At 39.2% G+C, this 20119-nt stretch overlaps 1 protein-coding gene and 1 long non-coding RNA gene across 2 annotated transcripts in view; one reads left to right on the top strand and one right to left on the bottom strand.

Annotated features, from left to right (window-relative positions):
• Nucleotides 1–20119, bottom strand: part of MCMDC2 (minichromosome maintenance domain containing 2) — a 52225-nt gene that overhangs the window by 15537 nt on the left and 16569 nt on the right. The window contains exons 10-14 of the mRNA XM_003902828.5: nt 15813–16018; nt 10563–10729; nt 9944–10123; nt 5522–5664; nt 1546–1655 (exon numbers count right to left, since the gene is read on the bottom strand). Of these exons, the coding sequence (XP_003902877.1) occupies nt 1546–1655; nt 5522–5664; nt 9944–10123; nt 10563–10729; nt 15813–16018 (806 nt within the window). The remainder of the gene's footprint in view (nt 1–1545; nt 1656–5521; nt 5665–9943; nt 10124–10562; nt 10730–15812; nt 16019–20119) is intronic.
• The window catches only part of LOC103886859, a 35146-nt gene continuing 25684 nt past the window's right edge, over nt 10658–20119 (top strand). Inside the window, exon 1 of the long non-coding RNA XR_001905613.3 lies at nt 10658–10759. This is a non-coding gene — a long non-coding RNA (uncharacterized LOC103886859). The remainder of the gene's footprint in view (nt 10760–20119) is intronic.

Genomic DNA, 20119 nt, shown 5'->3' with positions numbered 1-20119 from the left:
GTGGCGCATGCCTGTAATCCTAGCTACTCGAGAGGCTGAGGCAGGAGACTTGCTTGAACCCGGGAGGCAGAGGTTGTGGTGAGCCGAGATCATGCGATTGCACTCCAGCCTGGGCAACAAGAGTGAAACTCCATCTCAAAAAATAATAATAATAAATGATAATAATAATTTTAAAAAGAAATGCTAGTGAAAAAAGATAAAGCAAATTGAAATGAAAAAATGTATATATCCTTCCTAAATACTATTTAGTATTGGTTGGGAAACAGTGTTATTCTCTTTTGGTAAATAAAACTAATTCAGGATGATAATTAACCTCTTTTAGGGGCCATAAATCTCTATTTCATAAAAATTAATGCTGTATGGTCCTAGGAAACAATGTATAAGGCACACACATACGTACATTTGTATATGATTTAGGGATTTACAAGTCCCTATACCAAGCATCTATGGATCCTAGGTTAAGAATGCTTGACATTTATAGAACAAAGACAATTATAGAACAATTTATAGAACTTTAGATAATATAGAACAAAGTTCTAATATTCGAATGAATCTCTGCAAACGGATATTACAATATAAATGTAATTTAAAGCAAATGTAATCACCAACACGTACACACAGAAAAGCTAGTGTTAATACATTCTTTAAGTCCCAGGGCTGGAACCAAGGTTTGGTTTGAAGAATGGTATCGCTAATCAAAATTAATGTCTCATCTAATTCAACCAAGAACTTTGGGAGAATAACTCTCCTTACCCTTACCTTAAAAACCTCTTTTGCGTGTTTATTAGCAAAAGCATAATAAGCGCCATTCATTTCAAAATTCGGTGAAGGTGTTGATACAAGATAATCAGATTTTCTTTTCTTTTTTTTTTTTTGACATGGAGTCTCGCTCTGTCGCCCAGACTGGAGTGCAGTGGCACAATCTCAGCTTACTGCAACCTCCACCTCCCAGGTTCAAACGATTCTCCTGCCTCAGCCTCCCAAGTAGCTGGGACTACAGGCACCTGCCACCACACCCGGCTAATTTTTGTGCTTTATTAGTAGAGATGGGTTTTCACCATATTAGGCAGGCTGGTCTCCATCTCCTGACCTTGTGATCCACCTGTCTCGGCCTCCCAAGGTGCTGGGATTACAGGTGTGAGCCACTGCACCCAGCTGATGATCAGATTTTCTTTTGCTATCTTGCCTAACTCTGCTGTGGGGGATTGTTTGAAATCTAAATGTTGCAAGTTATTTTAAAAGGAAGATAAATTAAAATCATTTTATGTGTTGTATTAAGTACTTTTTCCCCCAGAATTCTTTAAGCAATGCAAAAGTTCAAATATGAAAACAATCATGCATAATAAGGAATTTAATATTAGATGATGATACTACCCGGAAACAGTTAATAAATGCCCAAATTAAAACAGGCCTTACCTGGTAGTGATTTGTTATTCTTTAAAATAATATTTTAAAAATATATGTAACATTTTAATTTAACCAGTTAAGAATATTTAAGGTTAAATATAGTTATTTGTAGTAATCATCAATAATTGAATCCATTACCATATTTCAATGTAAGGGATGTTTCAAATAGTAAGGCTGCAATCAGCACATCTTCTTTAAGCACTTTATTCCTTAAGTTCAGTCGTGCATGGGCTTCAGATAGGAAAACGCTAAAAAAGAAAATAGTTGCCAATCAAAATATGTTGATATTATAAAAATAATATATATTTTGGCAGGAACAAACCAAGACATATGTGAACCTTAGCCACACCTAAAGCATATTCTTACTTTAAAAAATTTTTTAGTTTCTTTTTTAGTTTCTTTTCTTTAATTTTTTTTTCCTACCAACTTAAATAGACTGTTCCAGAACAAGCCAGTATCCTATTGGTTTCCATCCTGGCTTTTATTTATCATTCCACACTCCCCTCCTGAAGTTTTGTTCAGATAAATACACAGTTGGGAAAATTAATCTAACTAAATATCTTTTACAGACAAATCCTTGACTTTTTCTTTTAATCCTTCATTTATCTAAAATCCTCATAGATTTCCAAGATTTTTGTTGGCAATTTCAGCATTGGAAGGGATCTTCGAATTCAAAGTTCAAACTTTCATCAGAAAACTAAATTTCCTCTACAACATCCTGGGCTATTCGTTTACCAGTATCTTTTGGACCTCTCCTAGCATTCATGGCTTCATGAGGCAATCCGTTCCTTTATTTTTAATTTTTTAACCAACTTCCATTACTGAAAGATCTCTTTTAAGCAAATGTGATGTATCTGAATGATTGCTGAACTTGGGAATCAGAAAACCTAGGCTGAGTCTCTAGAATTTACTAGCTGTATGACTTTGTATAAATCATTTAATGTATGAGATTTTTTGAAACTCAGCTATAAAAGGGAGATAAGTAAAGGCATTTGAAAGTTTTGCAACTAACTATAACCATAACTAACTATAACCAAGATTCTATCAATCTAAGCTAAAATTAGTTTCACTGCAATTTCTACCCACAGGTCTCTTGTTCTGTCTGCTGAGACCTCTTAATATGATGCTCTTCAGATATGCAAAGATAACTTTTCGATTGCTCCGTGTTTTCTCTCCTTCAAGTTAAATATTTCTAGTTCCTTTACTATGCTATGAGACATAACTTTCAGCTCCTCACCATGATGGCTACTCTCCTCATGACCTGATTTGGTTAATACTCCTTTTCAGTACAGTACAACAGCGGTTTTGACCATCACAGTAGAGATGAGGCGTAACTAGCATTTTGTTGCTCTTGATATATATTCTATTAATATGACCCCAACTCTCAGTATTATTAATAGCCATATTACATTATTTACTCTTATTAAACATAAAAATAATGAAATATCAAATCCTTTTCATATTAAGCCATATTACCATTTTCTCATCAATTCACACTTATACTACAGAGTCTGGGCATCTAACAGAGGGCTTTACATTTATCCTATTAACTTTCTTCTTGTTAGATTAAGATCACAATTCAAGTTTGTGAAGTTCTCTCCAATATTGCTCATTTATAAATGTAATTATCATGTCTCTGATGTCCTCATCCAAGATCCTTCTAAAAATGTTGACCGGGACAGAATATGTATAGAGCCTTTAGAAAGTATTGTTCAGCTCCACTTCTCTAGAAAAGCAAAGATGCTTGTAATTAGGTACCTGTCTATAGAAATGGGAGAAAAATTCAAGGTTTATGACTCTTCTAGCTAGGGTTCATTTACTCTGCTGTTTCACAAACCACCCTTAGTATTTATTTCTACAATGTGAAAAAGTAGAATTACATTAAAATTAACTACTTTATTTTTGAATAAATAGCTGCATCACAGCTTCACTGTGTTGTAATGTGGCTGTACCATAGTTTAAACAGTCCCCTATTGAGAGACCATTTCTTTATTTGATATAGTATTAAAGTGTAATCTCAAAATAATTGTGAAGTAGAACCAGGAGTAAAATAATTCATTAAATAAATAAATAAATAAATATATTGTTAAAACTGCAACATAAAATAAGACAGATGAAGAACTGGCAGAAAATGTCAAGTATAAATCTGTAAGATTTAGATATATTTAGTTAATTTCCCCAACTGTATATTTATCTTCATAGAGCTGAAAAAATGCTAAAGATAAGCCAAGTAGAAGTCAACTCTTTGATAAATGTTTCAAAATGGAAAACAGAATTGCATTACATAATGCTATTTCCTGAATTAAAATTTAAAATACTCAGATCAAATTATACTGTTTGCTTTTTTTTTTTTTTTTTTGAGACAGTGTGTCACTCTTGTTGCCCAGGTGCAATGGCGCAACCATGTCTCACTGCAACCTCTGTCTCCGAGGTACAAGCGATTCTCCTGTCTCAGCCTCCCAAGTAGCTCAGATTACAGGCATGTGCCACCACACCTGGCTCATTATTTTGTATTTAGTAGAGATGGGGTTTCATCATGTTAGTCAGGCTGGTCGTGAACTCCTGACCTCAGGTGATCCACCCCCTTTGGCCTCTCAAAGTACTGGGATAATAGGCGTGCACCACCGCGCCCGGCTTTAAAAGTTCTATTTTCTCATAATGTTCTTTTCTCTATAGTAAAAATATGTTTTGTATTTGAACTCACATAGTCTCCGTTTACATATGAAAAAATATATATATTTTTTGAGACAGTGTCTTGTTCTGTCGCCAGGCTGGAGTGCCGTGATGCAATCTTGGCCCACAGCAACCTCAGCCTCCCGGGTTCAAGTGATTCTCCTGCCTCAGCCTCATGAGTAGCTGGGACTATAGGCATGCGCCACAACCCCAAGCTAATTTTTTTTGTATTTTTTTGGTAGAGACGGGGTTTCACAGTGTTGGCCAGGCTAGGCTCAAAATCCTGACCTCAGGTGATCCGCCTGCCTTGGCATCCCAAAGTGCTGGGATTATAGGCGTGAGCCACTAGGCAAGGTTTTGTCTTTTTTTTTTTTTTTTTTTTTTAATTGAGAAGGGGTCTCACTCTGTCACCCAGGCTGGAGTAAAGTGGCACATCTAGGCACTCTGCAACTTCCGCTTCATGGGCTCAAGCAATCCTCCCACCTCAGCTTCCTGAGTAGCTGGGACTACAGGCACCTGTCACCAGGCCTAGCTAGTTTTTTGTATTTTGGGTAGAGACAGAATTTCACCATGTTGCCCAGGCTGCTCTGTTTTTTGTTTTTGTTTTTGTTTTTTTTAAATAGAGATGAGGTCTCACTATGTTGCCCAGGCTGGTCTCGAATTCTTGAGCTCAAATGATCCTCCCACCTCAGCCTCCCAAAGTGCTAGGATTACAGGTGTGGCCCGCTGCACCCAGCCCCAAGGCTGGTCTTGAACTGAGCTCAAGCCACCTGCCTGCCTCAGCCTCCTAAAGTGCTGGGATTATAGGCATGAGCCACTGTGCCTGGCCAACACCCACATTTTTTTTTTTTTTTTTTGAGATGGCATCTCGCTCTGTTGCCCAGGCTGGAGTGCAGTGGTGTGATCTCAGCTCACTGCAACCTCTGCCTCCCAGGTTCAAGCAATTCTCCTGTCTTAGCCTCCCGAGTAGCTGGGACTACATGCGCGCTCCACCACGCCTGGCTAATTTTCTGTATTTTAGTAGAGACGGGGTTTTACTGTGTTGCCCAGGCTGGTCTTGAACTCCTGACCTCAGGCAATCTGCCCTCTCGGCCTCCCAAAGTGCTGGGATTATAGGTGTAAGCCACCATGCCCAGCCAACAGTCACATTTTTAAAAACAAGGATTTGCATTTGAAATCAGTGCACTTTCCTCAGACATATCTCATATGTGGCATCCAATAAAAATTAGTTTAGTAAAAAAATTATTAGAGATTAAAATGATGTAACATGATATAACAAAAGGAATTGTGAAGCCTTTAGTCCTTTTGGAACAAGGCCATTTACAAACCAACCAACTAGCAGTCAAGCAGAGAAACAATTGAAATAGGTAAATTAGCAATTTAATTAAACACATCATTTGTAACTCAATGCTGATTCTAAAATCTTGAATTGAATACCTACAGATATTTTAATGCAGATGCCGACAGTTTTGATCCACATATAGAGTCTGTTCTGATTCTGCGACTTGCTAGATAATAGCCATGAGTCATTCTTTCTGCTTCCAAGCTGAATTCTACATTCAAATTCTTTGCAAAAGCCAGTAGCTAAAAAGTGTGAAAAATCCAAGATAATCAAGCTTTATTATGGAATCAATATAACAGAAATCAAAAGTATACTGGCACTTTATTTTTACATGTTTGCATATTTTATTACATAAAAAAAAGTAAATGTCTGGGGCTATTCTGAAGTCACTGAACACTTTAAATATCACAGTGTTATACTTGTAAAGGATATTAAAGTTTACCCAGAATAATCTCCTCCCTCTCAGTGCAAAAATGTTCTCTGCAATATATTTGAATGACTGTACAATGTCTTTGCTCCCAGTGAAAGGCTCACCTCCCTCAGAAGCTAATTTTCCTTTGAATAGCTTTAATCACCTGATAGTTTTTTCCTCATAACTTTCTCTCATTGGCCTAGAGCTACTTGCCCTCCTTACTTCCCTTCCTTCCTTTTAAAGAGCACTTAACATTTGGTATGAGGGGAAACATTATGTTAACTGCTTTGAAGGTGGGCTTTGGTGATTGAATAAGATTTGGGTAGAGAATAATTCTGCAACACAATGATTATCACTGTTTTTTCTGAGTTTTGAGCTTTTTTTTTTATTTCAGAGTCAGTGATTCCTAGTTCCCAAAGTCCTTCTCTGTGACATAATTTCCAAATTTTTTACTATCCTAGTTATTTTCTACTTTTTCAATTCAGATAACTACAGGAAAAATTAACTATAATAAGGTTGCTGTTTTTTTCTGACACTATCTACACCTGGAGAAAGGTTGCTATTAACTATAAAATTTATATTTTATTATTTTATTTATTTATTTATTTTGAGACGGAGTTTCACTCTCGTTGCCCAAACTGGAGTGCAATGGCACGATCTCGGCTCACTGCAACCTCAGCCTCCTGGGTTCAAGCGATTCTCCAGTCTCAGCCTCCCAAGTAGCTGGGATTATAGGCACGCACCACCACACCCAGCTAATTTTTTGTATTTTTAGTAGAGATGGGGTTTCACCATGTTCACCAGGCTGGTCTCAAACTCCTGACCTCAGGTGATCTACCCACCTGGGCCTCCCAAAGTGCTGGGATTACAGGCGTGAGCCACCGCGTCTGGCCTATTTTGTTTATTTATTTTTGAGATGGAGGCTTGTTCTGTTGCCAAGGCTGGAGTGCAGTGGCATGATCTCAGCTCACTACAACCTCTGCCTCCTGGTTCAAGTGATTCTCCTGCCTCAGCCTCTTGAGTAGCTGAGACTACAGGTGTGCGCCACCATGCCCAGCTAATTGTTTTGGTTTTTTTTTTTTTTTTTTTTTTTTTTTTGTATTTTTAGTAGAGACAGAGTTTCACCATATTGGCCAGGCTGGTCTCGAACTCCTGAGCTCAGGTGATCTGCCCACCTCGGCCTCCCAGATTGCTGGGATTACAGGCGTGAGCCATCGTGCCCGGCCTAAAATTTATATTTTAAATTTAACCTTTAGAAAAGCATAGAGATGGCTGGGCGTGGTGGCTCACACCTGTAATTCCAGCACTTTGGGAGGCCGAGGTGGGTGGATCACGAGGTCAGGAGATCGAGACAATCCTGGCCAACGTGGTGAAACCCCGTCTCTACTAAAAATACAAAAAAATTAGCCAGGTGTGGTGGCAGGCGCCTGTAGTCCCAGCTACTCATGAGGCTGAGGCAGGAGAATCACTTGAACCCAGCAGGTGCAGTTGCAGTGAGCCAAGATTGCGCCACTGCACTCCAGCCTGGTGACAGAGCGAGAAAAGAAAAAAGAAAAGCAAAGCATAGAGACATGTTCCTAGACTGGACATGTCCTGGATTGGATATATATCCTGGCTTCTTTATTTTCTTTATTCTCCACAACTCTCTCCAGGCTTTCAGAACTGTATATACTATTAATAGTATCAATAACCCTCTCTAAGTTCTCTCTAAGATGGCACGATCATGAGCCACCAATATCCTCCTTCATGAAAGGACTTGTTGCCCAGCTACTGAGATTCTGTCAGCCCCTTCGGGGATTGCCTCAGGACAGTCCACATCACATGAATGATTGAGGTAGAAGTTGGGGAGGACTTTATAAAGTCCTCAGGTATTGACAGAAAAGCCCTCTCAAATACACATTGGCACACTAAACTCCATCTCAGTCTGTTCTGGAGAGCTCAGACTGCAACAAATTCCATCCACTTTGATTTGTGTAATAGATTTATCTTCCAGAGAAATCATTTTTACTATTTTACTTTTTACTATTTTACAGTTCACTCTACAACTGTTCTCTATAGTCTGACAAACCAACTATAAAATCTTTTGCCTGTGCAAGACTTACTGTAAATATGCCAAAATCCTATGACTCCAAAATACAATTTTTGCTCCAGTCAAGCTGGTCTTATCGTTTTCCATGTATACTAATTTCTACTTTTATGTCTTTACTCCTACTGTTAATTCTACTTAGAACACCCATCCTTTGTGCATCTAAATTTTACCCTTTCTTACAGCCAGCTGATGTCCAGCCTCCTCCATGAAGTTTTCCCAGCTTCTGCATTCTATACTGATATCTTCCTTTCTGAATTCCTAAAATACCTCAGAGTCAGCACCACTTAACTTAGCACTTAAGTTGTTCCTTAACTATTTTATGTATCTTTTTTTTTTGAGACGGAGTTTTGCTCTTGTCGCCCAGGCTGAAGTGCAGAGCAATGGCGCAATCTCGGCTCACCTCAACCTCCGCCTTCCGGGTTCAAGCTGTTCTCCTGTCTCATCCTCCGGAGTAGCTGGGATTACAGGCATGTGCCACCATGCCTGGCTAATTTTGTACTTTTAGTAGAGATGGGGTTTCTCCCTGTTGGTCAGGCTGGTCTCGAACTCCCTACCTCAGGTTTCTGCCCTCCTCCTCGACCTCCCAAAGTGCTGGGATTACAGGCTTGAGCCACCTTGCCTGGCCTGTATCTTGTTTTTAATTTTAATTAAATGATAAACTAAAGGGAAAATTTATATATCTGTGAGAATATAAAAGAATGGAAATAGGCTCATATTTGTGAAGTGTCCAGTTAATACCTGAATAATTAATAAATCTAGATTGTTTTGGCTTGTTTCTCAGGTAAAAAAATGGGCAACATTTTTCAGGGTCATTAGCCTGTCCATATTTAGTATCCTAATTCCTACAGACTACTTTTTTCCTATATAATAAAACCAAAACCAAAACCTTATTATATTATAAATATTATTCTTTTTTCTATTCTAATCTATGTGAATAAACAATGTTCATAATTCATGCTTAAGTCGATTTTGCCTTTCAACCTTTTACTCATGCAGTATGCTTACAAGGAAGATAGATACGAAAAAAATTTTTAATGACTCATAGACCTCCACTTTCTGATATCCCCTGCTTTTTATCTATCATACCCAGACAAGTGAACTCTACTTGGACAGATTTTTGAGTAGTTAAAAAGGTTTCAGTTGTAAATATGTGAGCACCTTTAATAGCTATGAGAATTATTACTAAATTTACATCACCTACTTTCAGATTCTCTGAATATGTCACATATGTTTTGATAATGTCAGGGTAATTAATTAAAATGGGTTAGTGAATCATGCTATATATCCCCTAAAGTCAGGACTCGAAGGTAGTCATCTGAGGACAATCCCTTTGAATAGACAGTAAAATGTAAATAACTGTATATCTATATAGCCTATTATAATTTTCCATAGAAAAATTCTATGTTGGTTTTCTTTCATTGAGACTCTGTCAGCTGTGCTGATTTGGACAATGGTACAAAAATAAACTGAAAATTTTAATATTCATTACCTAACACAGTTGTTTCTTTAATTATAGCCCTAAATAATTCTAAATAATTTCTCTATTTTTTCTTTTTTTCTTTTTTTTTTTTTTTTGAGACAGGGTCTTACTCTATCACCCAGGCAGGAGTGCAGTGGTGCGATCTCGGCTCACTGGAACCTCCACCTCCTGGGTTCAACCAATTCTACCTCAGCCTCCCGAGTAGCTGGGGTTACAGGAGCCACCATCACGCCCAGCTAATTTCTGTATTTTTTGGTAGAGATAGGGTTTTCACTGTGTTGGCCAGGCTGGTCTCGAACTCCTGGCCTCAAGCGATCTGCCCGCCTTGGCCTCTCAAAATGCTGGGATTATAGGCATGAGCCACCACACCAGCCTAACTCTAAGTAACTTCTATGCAATGTCCTTAAAATGTTTAAAAGCTGGAACCAAGTTGGAATAAAATAATTCTAAATAAAGAAAATCCAGCACTCAAAAGGACTTCTATATAATTTGAGAAACATTAGCACAGGCATTCTGGGTAACCGTTTTATCTATCTTTACCTTTTCAAAATCTTCAGTTGTGAACTGTCTAGAAGCCGCATAAAGCAGCCCTTCAGGATTAATGGCTTTCTTCAAAGTATGTTGCACAGTAGAAAGAAATGGGTGGCAGGGAGATGACTCATTGCAGTTAATCAATAAACCAAATGCCTCCACAAGGTTAGCTGGAATCAAACTGCAATCCTACATCAAACCAAAAAGTAACAGGCAAACATTAAACTTTGTAATTTTCACAATTTGGAAAGAATTAATTACAAAGTAATTGTTATATGTTGTTATTATTAGTTATTTATCATATTAATTACAATTTAAGGTAATTTTTTAATAATCTGGGAACTTTTTGGTGATTGATTTTTTAAAGCCTCTTTACTGAGTATTTTTGTATACATTATTCATTAAAGCCTCTCCAGCTACCTATTCAAATAGTAATTTCCAGTGAGCAGATATCTGGCTCACTACATGGCTAAAAAACATTACAATGTGTAAACAACTGAGTCATCAGGTAGTTCTGGTACTCAATAAAGTATAGAAACAGGTTAATAACAAAAATATTGAGATGTATTAAATTTGTGACTTAATTCCTTGAACAACATTCTAACAATAAAATATACATATACCTTACCATCTGACCAATTAGAGTGTTGATTTTCTGTGCATTTCTCCTTGAAGATGAATCCATATCAACAAAAGACCAAAAACTGCACTGAACTGGAAAAGTCATCTGTTGATCAGTATCCTCCCCAAACTTCTTTCCTGGGATGTACACTGTGATGTTTCTGCTCTCCAGAACTAAGTCAGAAGATATTATCCATTTGTTATGTAAGTTAATTTTGGTCTAAATGTCTACAAATTAATAACATATTATTATATAGAATTATACTGTGCAGACTTTGGATAGTGAAAGAAAGTAAATTTGATTGTTTTGCAAGACAATGCTCTAAGTTCTGCCATAAAAAATACATATTTGAAGCCTTATGTGTCCCATGACTTGATGAGAACCAGGAGTCCAAAGCACATAGCTGGAATTGTGGCGGGGCACCTGAGTGGACTAGGCAGGGGGCTAAGAGATTGGTCATATAATACAGATTTACAAGAGAGGCTAAAATTAAATCATGTTCTTTTATGTGGGGAAAATGATAGAAAGCAGGCCATCCATGTGGGAGTGAAAGAGGAAAAGACAGAGATAATATGAACTACATTGACTGGGGGAAAATACATCTCAAATTCAACATGTTCAAAACCAAATTCATTGTCCCTCCACCTCCCACTTAAAACCCAAACAAAAAATATGGAGCATTTTGGGAGGCTGACATGGGGGTATTGCTTGAGCCCAGGAGTTTGAGACCAGCCTGGGCAACGTGGCAAGACTCCGTTACTACAAAAAATTAGCCAAGCATTGTGGCATGTTACTGTGGTCCCAGCTACTTGGGAGGCTGAGGTGAGAAAACTGCTTGAGCCCAGGACTTCAAGGGTGCAGTGAGGTATGATGACACCACTGCACTCCACCCAGGGCAACAGAGTAAGACCTTGTTTCAAAAAAAAAAAAAAAAAAGAAAGAAAGAAGAAGGAAGAAGGAGAATAAGAAGAAAGAGGCCAGGGCCATCACAGAGGACCATGTATCATTTGATTCCATTTATAGTCAGCCATCTATATATAAAGGTCTGTCTGCATCTGTAGATTCAACCAACGGCTGATGAAAAATATTCAATAAATAAATAAAACAATAACAACAATAAAAAACAACACAGTATAATAATTTGCAAAGCATTTACATTGTATTGACTATTATAAGTAATCTAGAGATGATTTAAAGTATATGGGAGGATGTGCATAGATTATATGCAAATACTCTGCCATTTTATATAAGGGACCTCAGCATCTGTGGATTTTGGTATCTGCAGAGGCCCTGGAACCAATCCCTGGAGAATACTGAGGGAAGACTGCCTATGCAATGTTCAGAATAGGCAAATACACAGAAACAGAAAGCAAATAGTGTTTGCCAGGGACTGTGTGGGAGTAGGTGACGGGAGGCAGGGACTGGGGGTTGACTGCTAATGGGTATGGGGCTTCCTTTTGGGGTGATGAAAATATTCTGAAGTTAGTGGTAATAGTAGCACAACTCTGTGAATATAGTAAAAAGCACTTTATTGTATACTTTCAGTGGTGAATTGTATGATGTGTGAATCTCAATAAAACTGTTACAAAAAATGTAATAGTAGTATTGCCATTCTAAATAAAGAAAAATTAAAATTTTATATTGCCATAAATTTTACCTTTTATCTTTATATTGTACAATACTTTTATCTTTATATTGTATAATGCAAATATATGGGCATTTATCTTATAAGTGGAACCGATAGTACTTTGCACATGCATATGTATTTTGTTTTTACCAGAACAGTGGAAATACTGCACAAAACAATTTTTATTTTACTTCTTGATATGCATACATTTCACCAACACTCTCTACCTTCAGCTTACTGATAAGTGAGGAGTGACTGAAAAGACAAAGCTATGGATTTGCCCTCTTTCCCTTTCCTCCTGTGTCATCATTTTCAGTGTAAGTGGTTGGCAAATACAGGGAACCAACCAAGTAAGAAAGAGGATGATAGGGCTACTTGGTAATGTGTGTTTCTTGAAAGGCCATTGCCTTCTTTCTGCATTAGAAGCACACTAGTTCAAATGAAAAGCATGGCCACTTGGGGTTATTAGCACTCCCTCTTACTCAGTTGAAAATGTGTTGATATGGAACTATAGGCACTGGCTTATAGTGCACCTATGACACATGGGAGTCCAGCAACAATCAAAGAAAGTACAAATTGAGTGTGTTATGAAAGCTGCATAGTGATCACAAATGCTGTATGAAATGGGGCAGGAAGGCACAGTAAAAACAGGCATCCATGTGTCTCCTCTACTCACAGTCAAGTACCATTATCTCATTGGACTTCCTTATAATACAAAGATAAAATTATTAAAAATTTGAAGATGATGACAGCAGAGTTTTAAACCATATTCCAAGCTCTTGTGGGGAGAGGACATACTAGCAGGGCCAGCTTCATGAGTGTGGAACAAGTGCAGTTGTACTGAGGCCCTCCTCTGTACCAGCCAGATGTTCCACCATCCTTTGATGAGAAAAACTCCTTTTCCCACTGACTAACTTTGGTGCTGTAGTCAAAAATCAATTGACTATAAAATGTGGGTCTATTTCTATAGTCTCTGATATGGTTTGGCTGTGTCCCCACCCAAATCTCACCATGAATGCCCATGTATTGTGGGAGGGGCCTGGTGGGAGGTAACTGAATCATGGGGGCAGGTCTTTCCTGCACTGTTCTCGTGATAGTGAATAAGTCTCACAAGATCTGATAGTTTTAAAAAGGGGAGTTTCCCTGCACAATCTCTCTTCTCTTGTCTGCCACCATGTGAGACGTGCCTTTCACCCTCCACCATGATTGTGAGGCCTCCTCAGCCATGTGGAACTGTAAGTCCAATAAACCTCTTTATTTTGTAAATTGTCCAATCTCAGGTATATCTTTATAAGCAACATGAAAACAGACTAATACACCCTCATTTTGTTTTTATTGTTGTTTTTTTTTTTTTTTGTAGAGATGGGGTCTCAGTGTGTTGCCCAGGATGGTCTGGAACTCCTGGCCTCCAGCAATCCTCTTGCCTCAGCCTCCCAAAGTGCTGGGATTCCAGGTGTGAGCCACTGGGCACAGCTAATTTCTGTATTCTCTTATAAAGTGAAGCAATATGCTGTGTGCCCTGAGCACATTTGTACATTCATGCTGGTATGCCAAGAAGGCAAGGCTCTGACTGCTCTTTGCCCAGTCCATGGCTGTCCATATCCTTGCTAGTTATAAATCTGGCCCAACCAGCATTACTCTAATACAGAACCAAACAACAACATTATAAGGAAAAAACTCTACAGATCAATATCTCTCATGAACATAGATTTAAAAAATCCTCAACAAAAATAGTAGCATATCAAATCCAACAATGTAGAAAAAGAATTATACAGCATGACCAAGTAAGCTTTATCCCACGTATGCAAGGCCGGTTCGATATTCAAAAATCAATTAATGTAATCCATCATATCAACAGGCTAAATGAGAAAAATCATATGATTGATGATGGCAGGAGGCAGACAGGTTCCTGGGCAGAGAGGGGCAGGTCCCTGGTGGAACCCAATCTTCAGGCAAGAGACAGCTTGAAGCCTGAAAACCAGGCTGCCAGTTCTGGGTGGAGTCCACCACCTGGAGTGAGAATGTCCTTGATGCCTTTCAGCCAATCAGATGATGTTTTTCTGGGCCCACCCATGGACCAATCAGCATGTACTTCCTCCATTCTTAGCCCATAAAAACCCCAGAGTCAGCCAGACTCAGACACAGGTTGGGACTACCTGCCTGTGGGTAGGAGCTACCCACTTCGGGTCTCCTGTCCACTGAAAGCTGTTCTGCCATGCAATAAAACTCTTCTCCACCTTGCTCACTCTCCAGTTGTCCACATAAGCTAATTCTTCCTGGACATGGGACAAGAACTTGGGACCTGTTGAATGGCAGGTGCAAAAAGGGCTATGACACTCTCCTGGCAGGCTTGTTGAGTGGCAGGCAGGAACAAAAAGGGCTGTAACACTTTCCTAGTCAGCTTGCTGAGCTATGAGTGGTGACACATTCTTGTTTGTTGGACTGCGGGACTGAAGATCAATGACCCTTCTGGAGGCCCAGACCTCAGGATTTCCTGAGTCAGAGCTGTAACACTATAATCCTCCTGCCTTCTGTCGGCCTTGGGCAGCTGTCCCATGACAGAAAGTGGCAATGTGCTGGGCCAGCCCAGGAGCCATGGGCTGGAGTGAGGCAGTGGACTGAAAGAGCTGTTAACATGTGCCCCCCATCCACTGAGCTGTGGGCAACAGGAACGAGAGACCTGTAGCATGCTTCCCTGCAACCCCTTGGGGCTCCACTGTTGCTGGTGTCTCCAAGTTTTTGGGTGCCACCCTGTTCCCCTCATCCAGACACCAGGGCCCTCAGTAGAAGCCACTTGCAGTATGCCTATTCCAGCTACAGCCATGCATGAAGCCAGCACCTGTGCCAGCACCTGGAGCTGCCTGCCCTGTCACAGCAGCCGGCATGCCTGGCTATGTGCAGTGGCTGGACCCTGTGCTTGCTCACTCACACACCCCCTTGCTGTTCCACTCCTGGCTTGCCCTCAGCAGGCATGGGATCTGGACTGGTAGTGTAAGCCAAGTGCAGCCTGCTGGGCCGAGTGAGCAGAACATGCCCAGCAGGCAGGAGTGAAACTCAAGCAGAGGTGCTGCTGGACATAGAGGTTTCTGGCTTGAGAAGCAGCACCCGAAGGATCCTGTGACATGATCATATTAACAGATGCAGCAAAGCATTTGACAAAATCCAATATCCATTTATGATTTTTAAAAAAACCCTCAGAAAATCAGGAATAGAGAAGAACTTCCACTGATAAAGAATGTCTACAAAAAATGTACAGCTAACATCATACTTCATGGTGAGAAACTTGAAGCTTTCCCACTCAGATCAGGAACAAGGCGAGGATGTCCTTTCTCTTAACACCACTTTTCAACTTTATACTGGAAGTGGTAGCTAATGCTATAATACAAGAAGAGGAAATAAATCTGGTCCATTACAAGCTCATGTGTTAGCACACTGAGAGCAAAGGCTAAAACTGTGCATTTGCACATTAAATTTCTGTTTTTGCTTATAAAACCAAAATGAGAAATGGCATCTAACATAATTTCTCAAACCCTCAAACATCTGCAATACTATCTTAACTGTTAAGTATCTCAACATGGATGAGAGTATAAGTTAAACAGGTGAAAATTAATTTTACAAATATTGTTTACCTGATTGAAGCTGTTCAAGTTTATCTTTTTTGTGTGAGGCCAAGTCTCCTATAAAGCAGATACCACCTTTAGCTAGCAAAGCACTGCCAGCCTGAATGCTAACTGCTCCAGTTCCATACTTATTCCTGGATAGAGTGGGAAAAATTTCAGTAGAGACTAGATGACGTATGCCACGGGGAACAAGGTTTATGCTAAAATTCAGAAGCCTAGGGGAAAAAAAATAAACTTTTCATTACTATTACTTAATTTTCAAAAGTCACAATGTGTTACATTAAATTTAATTTTATTCTATGTTTACTGAGCACCTGTGATACACCAGCTATTGTGCTAGGGATAAAAATATATATGACTAACATGGTGAAATCCCATCTGTACTGAAAATACAAAAATTAGCCAGACGTGCTAGTGCATGCCTGTAGTCCTACTACAGGAGGATGAGCTACTCAGGAGGCTGAGACACAAGAATCATTTGAATCCGGAAGGCAGAGCTTGCAATGAGCCAAGATCGTGCACTCCAGCCTGGGTGACACAGTGAGATTCTGTCTCAAAAAACAAAACAAAATTATATACAAGACTTGGACCTTAACTTGGAAAGCTCACAGTCTAAAAAGAGAGATATAAAAAACTAAAACACAATGTGATAAGTACTAAAAAAAAGTCTTCATCCTGGTGACAGAGCAAGACTCCATCTAAAAAAAAAGAAAAAAAAAGTATTTAGAACATCCATGGTGGCCAGGTGTAGTGGCTTACAACTGTAATCCCAATACTTTGGAGGCTGAGGCAGGCGGATCACTTGAGGTCAGGAGTTCGAGACCAGCCTGGCCAACATGGCAAAATCCCGTCTCTACTAAAAACACAAAAATTAGCTGGGCCTGTAATTACATACCTGTAATCCCAGCTACTGGGAGGCTGAGGCAGGAGAATTGCTTCAACCTGGGAGGTGGACATTTCAATGAGCCGAGATCACTTCACTGCACTCTGGCCTGGGAGACGGAGCAAGACTGTCTCAAAAACAACAACAACAAAAGAACATCCATGGGAGTATTATTTCTTCTTGGAAGGGAATCAGAGAAAGTTATAGAGAGATGACATTTGAATTAGGCCTTCTTTTTATGGATTGCTTTCTTTTGCCTATTCAGAATTTTTGCATTAGGCTTTCTAGCGTCCCATCAAAACTATCACTCTGCTGTTTCTGTATCATGGCAATTGTGGGGTTTTTTGTTTGTTTGTTTTTGTTTTGTTTTGTTTTGAGTCTCTCTGAGGCACCAAGGCTGGAGTGCAGTGGCATGATTTCAGCTCACCGCAACCTCTGCCTGTCACTAGGCTGGAGTGCAATGGAACAATCTCAGCTTCCAACCTCCACCTCCCAGGCTTAAACGATTCTCCTTCCTCAGCCTCCCAAGTAGCTGGGACCACAGGCACAAGTCACCGTGCCAGCTCAAATTTTTTTTTTTTTGTAGAGATGGGTTTCACCATGTTGCCCAGGCTGGCCTTGAACTCCTGAGCTCAAATGATCCTCCTGCCTTGGCCTCCCAAAAAGCGCTGGGATTACAGACAGAGCCACTGTGTCCAGCCAAATTTTTTTTTTTTCTTTTAAGAGACAGAGTCTCACTCTGTCATACAAGCTGGAATGCAATGATACAGTCATAGCACACACAGCCTCAAACTCCTGGACTCATGTAAGCCTGCCTGCTCAGTCTCCCAAGTAGCTGGAACTACAGGCATGAGGCGCCTGTCTGTCTCATGGCAATTCTTGATATGTCATTTTGGTTTCTAACTTCTTTGCTAAGTGCCTCAGTCTCTTCATATTCCAAATTTAAATTCTGAAAAGGAATATGATTACCTCAGCCTAGCTTTCAAATCCTTGCCACAGAAATTATAGCTTCCTAGTGCAATCAACTATGATGAGTAGACATAGACGTGCGACACAAAAGGGGGTGATACAAACGTAGGCATAGACATGCAATGCAAAAGAGGGTGAGATGTGGATAGGTAGATGGTATAAAGTATGTCTAGCGCATGTACCATTTTAAGGAATTTGGATGTTTGAAGATATATAAAATGAGATAGCGATATTTAGAAAGAAACCTTTGCAAGCCTATAAGGAGTGGTTCTCAACCACAGCCTGCACTAACCTTACCTGGAGAGATTTAACAAATTCCAATGCCAAGTGCCACCCCAAACCACTTAAATTAGAAACTCTGGGGGTGAGACACAGTGATAAATATTTTTTAAAAATTCTCTCAGGTGATTCTAATAGGCAGCTAGGCTGAGCACTTAGTGATATGGAACAATGAGCCTCAAATTTGGCTACACATTGGAACTGGCTAAGGAACTTCTAAAACTATTGATACACAGAAAGTCACAGAATACAAAGTCAAAATACAAAAATCAATTGTATTTCTATATATTCATAGTAAACAATTGAAAATGAAGTTAAGAAAACACTACCATTTTAGTAGCATCAAAAATATCAAATATTTTTAGAACCAATTTAACAAAATATTTGCATGACCTTTATAAAAACATCACTGAGAGAAATTAAAGAAGATCTAAATAAATAGAGAGATATGCCACATTCATGGGTTGGAAGACTCAATATTATTAAGATGTTAATTCTCCCTGAAATTGATCTATAAGTTTAATACAGTTCCAATCAAAATACTCAAAAGCTTCTTTTTGGTTGGTATTAACATACTGATTTGGCTGGGCACAGTGACCCACATCTGCAATCCCAGCACTTTGGGAGGCCAAGGCAGGAGGATTGCTTGAGCCTGAGAGTGCAAGACCAGTCTAGGCAATATGGCAAGAGCTCATCTCTACAAAAAACTAAAAAGTTAACCAGATGTGGTGGTGCATGCCTCTGTTCCCAGCTACTCAGCAGGCTGAGGTGGGAGGATCACTTGAACCCAAGAGTTTGAGGCTGCAATGAGTCATGACTGTGCCACTGCACTCAAACTTGGGCAACAGACTGTGACCCTGTCTCAAAAACTAAAAATAAACTGATTCTAAAATTTATTTTAAAATGCAAAGGATCTAAAATTGTTTTAATATTTAAAATGAAGGATAAAGTTGCATTACCTGATTTCAAGACTGAACATAAAGCTACAACAATCAAGAGAGTGTAGTATTGGTATAAGTATAGAACAACAGATCAAAGTATTACAAAAGAGAGTTCAAAAAGATTTACATCCAGTTCAATTTTATACCCAGATTCTGCCTAGTTCAATTGAATTTGAACAATGGTATCAAAACAATTTAATGGGGAAAGGAAAAGCTTTTCAACAATTAGTGTGGAAAAATTGGATAAATGCATAGGACAGACATTAACTTTAACTCATACCTCCTACCAATCTCTGGGAGATTAAGGCAGGAGGATTGCTTGAGCCTGAAAGTTTGAGACCAGCCTAGCAAGACTTATCTCTACATAAATAAATAGTAAACTAAAACTATAATGCTTCTAGAAGAAAACATTTAAAAACTTCATGATCTTGGGATAGACAAAGATTTCTTCTGTTTTTTTTTTTTTTTTGAGACAGGGTCTCGCTGTGTTACCCAGGCTGGAGTGCAGTGGCACAATCTCTGCTCACTGTAACCTCTGCCTCCTGGGTTCAAATGATTCTCCTGCCTCAGCCTCCCCAGTAGATGAGATTACAGGTGCGCACCACTATGCCCCACTAATTTTTTTTTTTTTTTTTTAGTGGAGACAGGGTTTCACCATGTTGGCCAGCTGGCCTCGAACTCCTGACCTAAGGTGATCCGCCCACCTCAGCCTCCCAAAGTGCTGGGATTATAAACATGAGCCACCGCGCCCAGCCAGACAAGGATTTCTTAAACAGAAGTCAGAAAACGCTAAGCATAAAAGTAAATAATAAATTGAATTTCATCAAAACTAGAAAGTCTGCTCATCAAAGATACCTTTAGACAATTTTTAAAAAGCTTTATACCTGGAGAAAAATTTTATAATACATATATTTGGCAAAGGACATGCATCCAGAACAACTAAACTAAAAAATGAACAAACACTTTATAAAAACAGACACTTCATAAAAAGAGATATACGAGTGGCCAATAAGCACATGAAAAAGAGTTCAAATCAATAGTCATCTTGGAAACGCAAATTAGAACAATGACATATCATTTCATTTCCACTAGTATGGCTAAAATGAAAAGGGCTCACAACACCAAATGTTGGTGAAGATGGAAACAAGAGGAACTCTTTACATTGTTGGCAGGAATGTAAAATGGTACAACCACTTTGGAAAACTGGCAATTTCTTTTCTTTTCCTTCCTTCCTTCCTTCCTTC

Source organism: Papio anubis, chromosome 8 (assembly GCF_008728515.1).
Source record: "Papio anubis isolate 15944 chromosome 8, Panubis1.0, whole genome shotgun sequence".
Lineage (NCBI taxonomy): Eukaryota > Metazoa > Chordata > Mammalia > Primates > Cercopithecidae > Papio > Papio anubis.
This window is presented reverse-complemented; position numbering and strand designations above follow the sequence as displayed.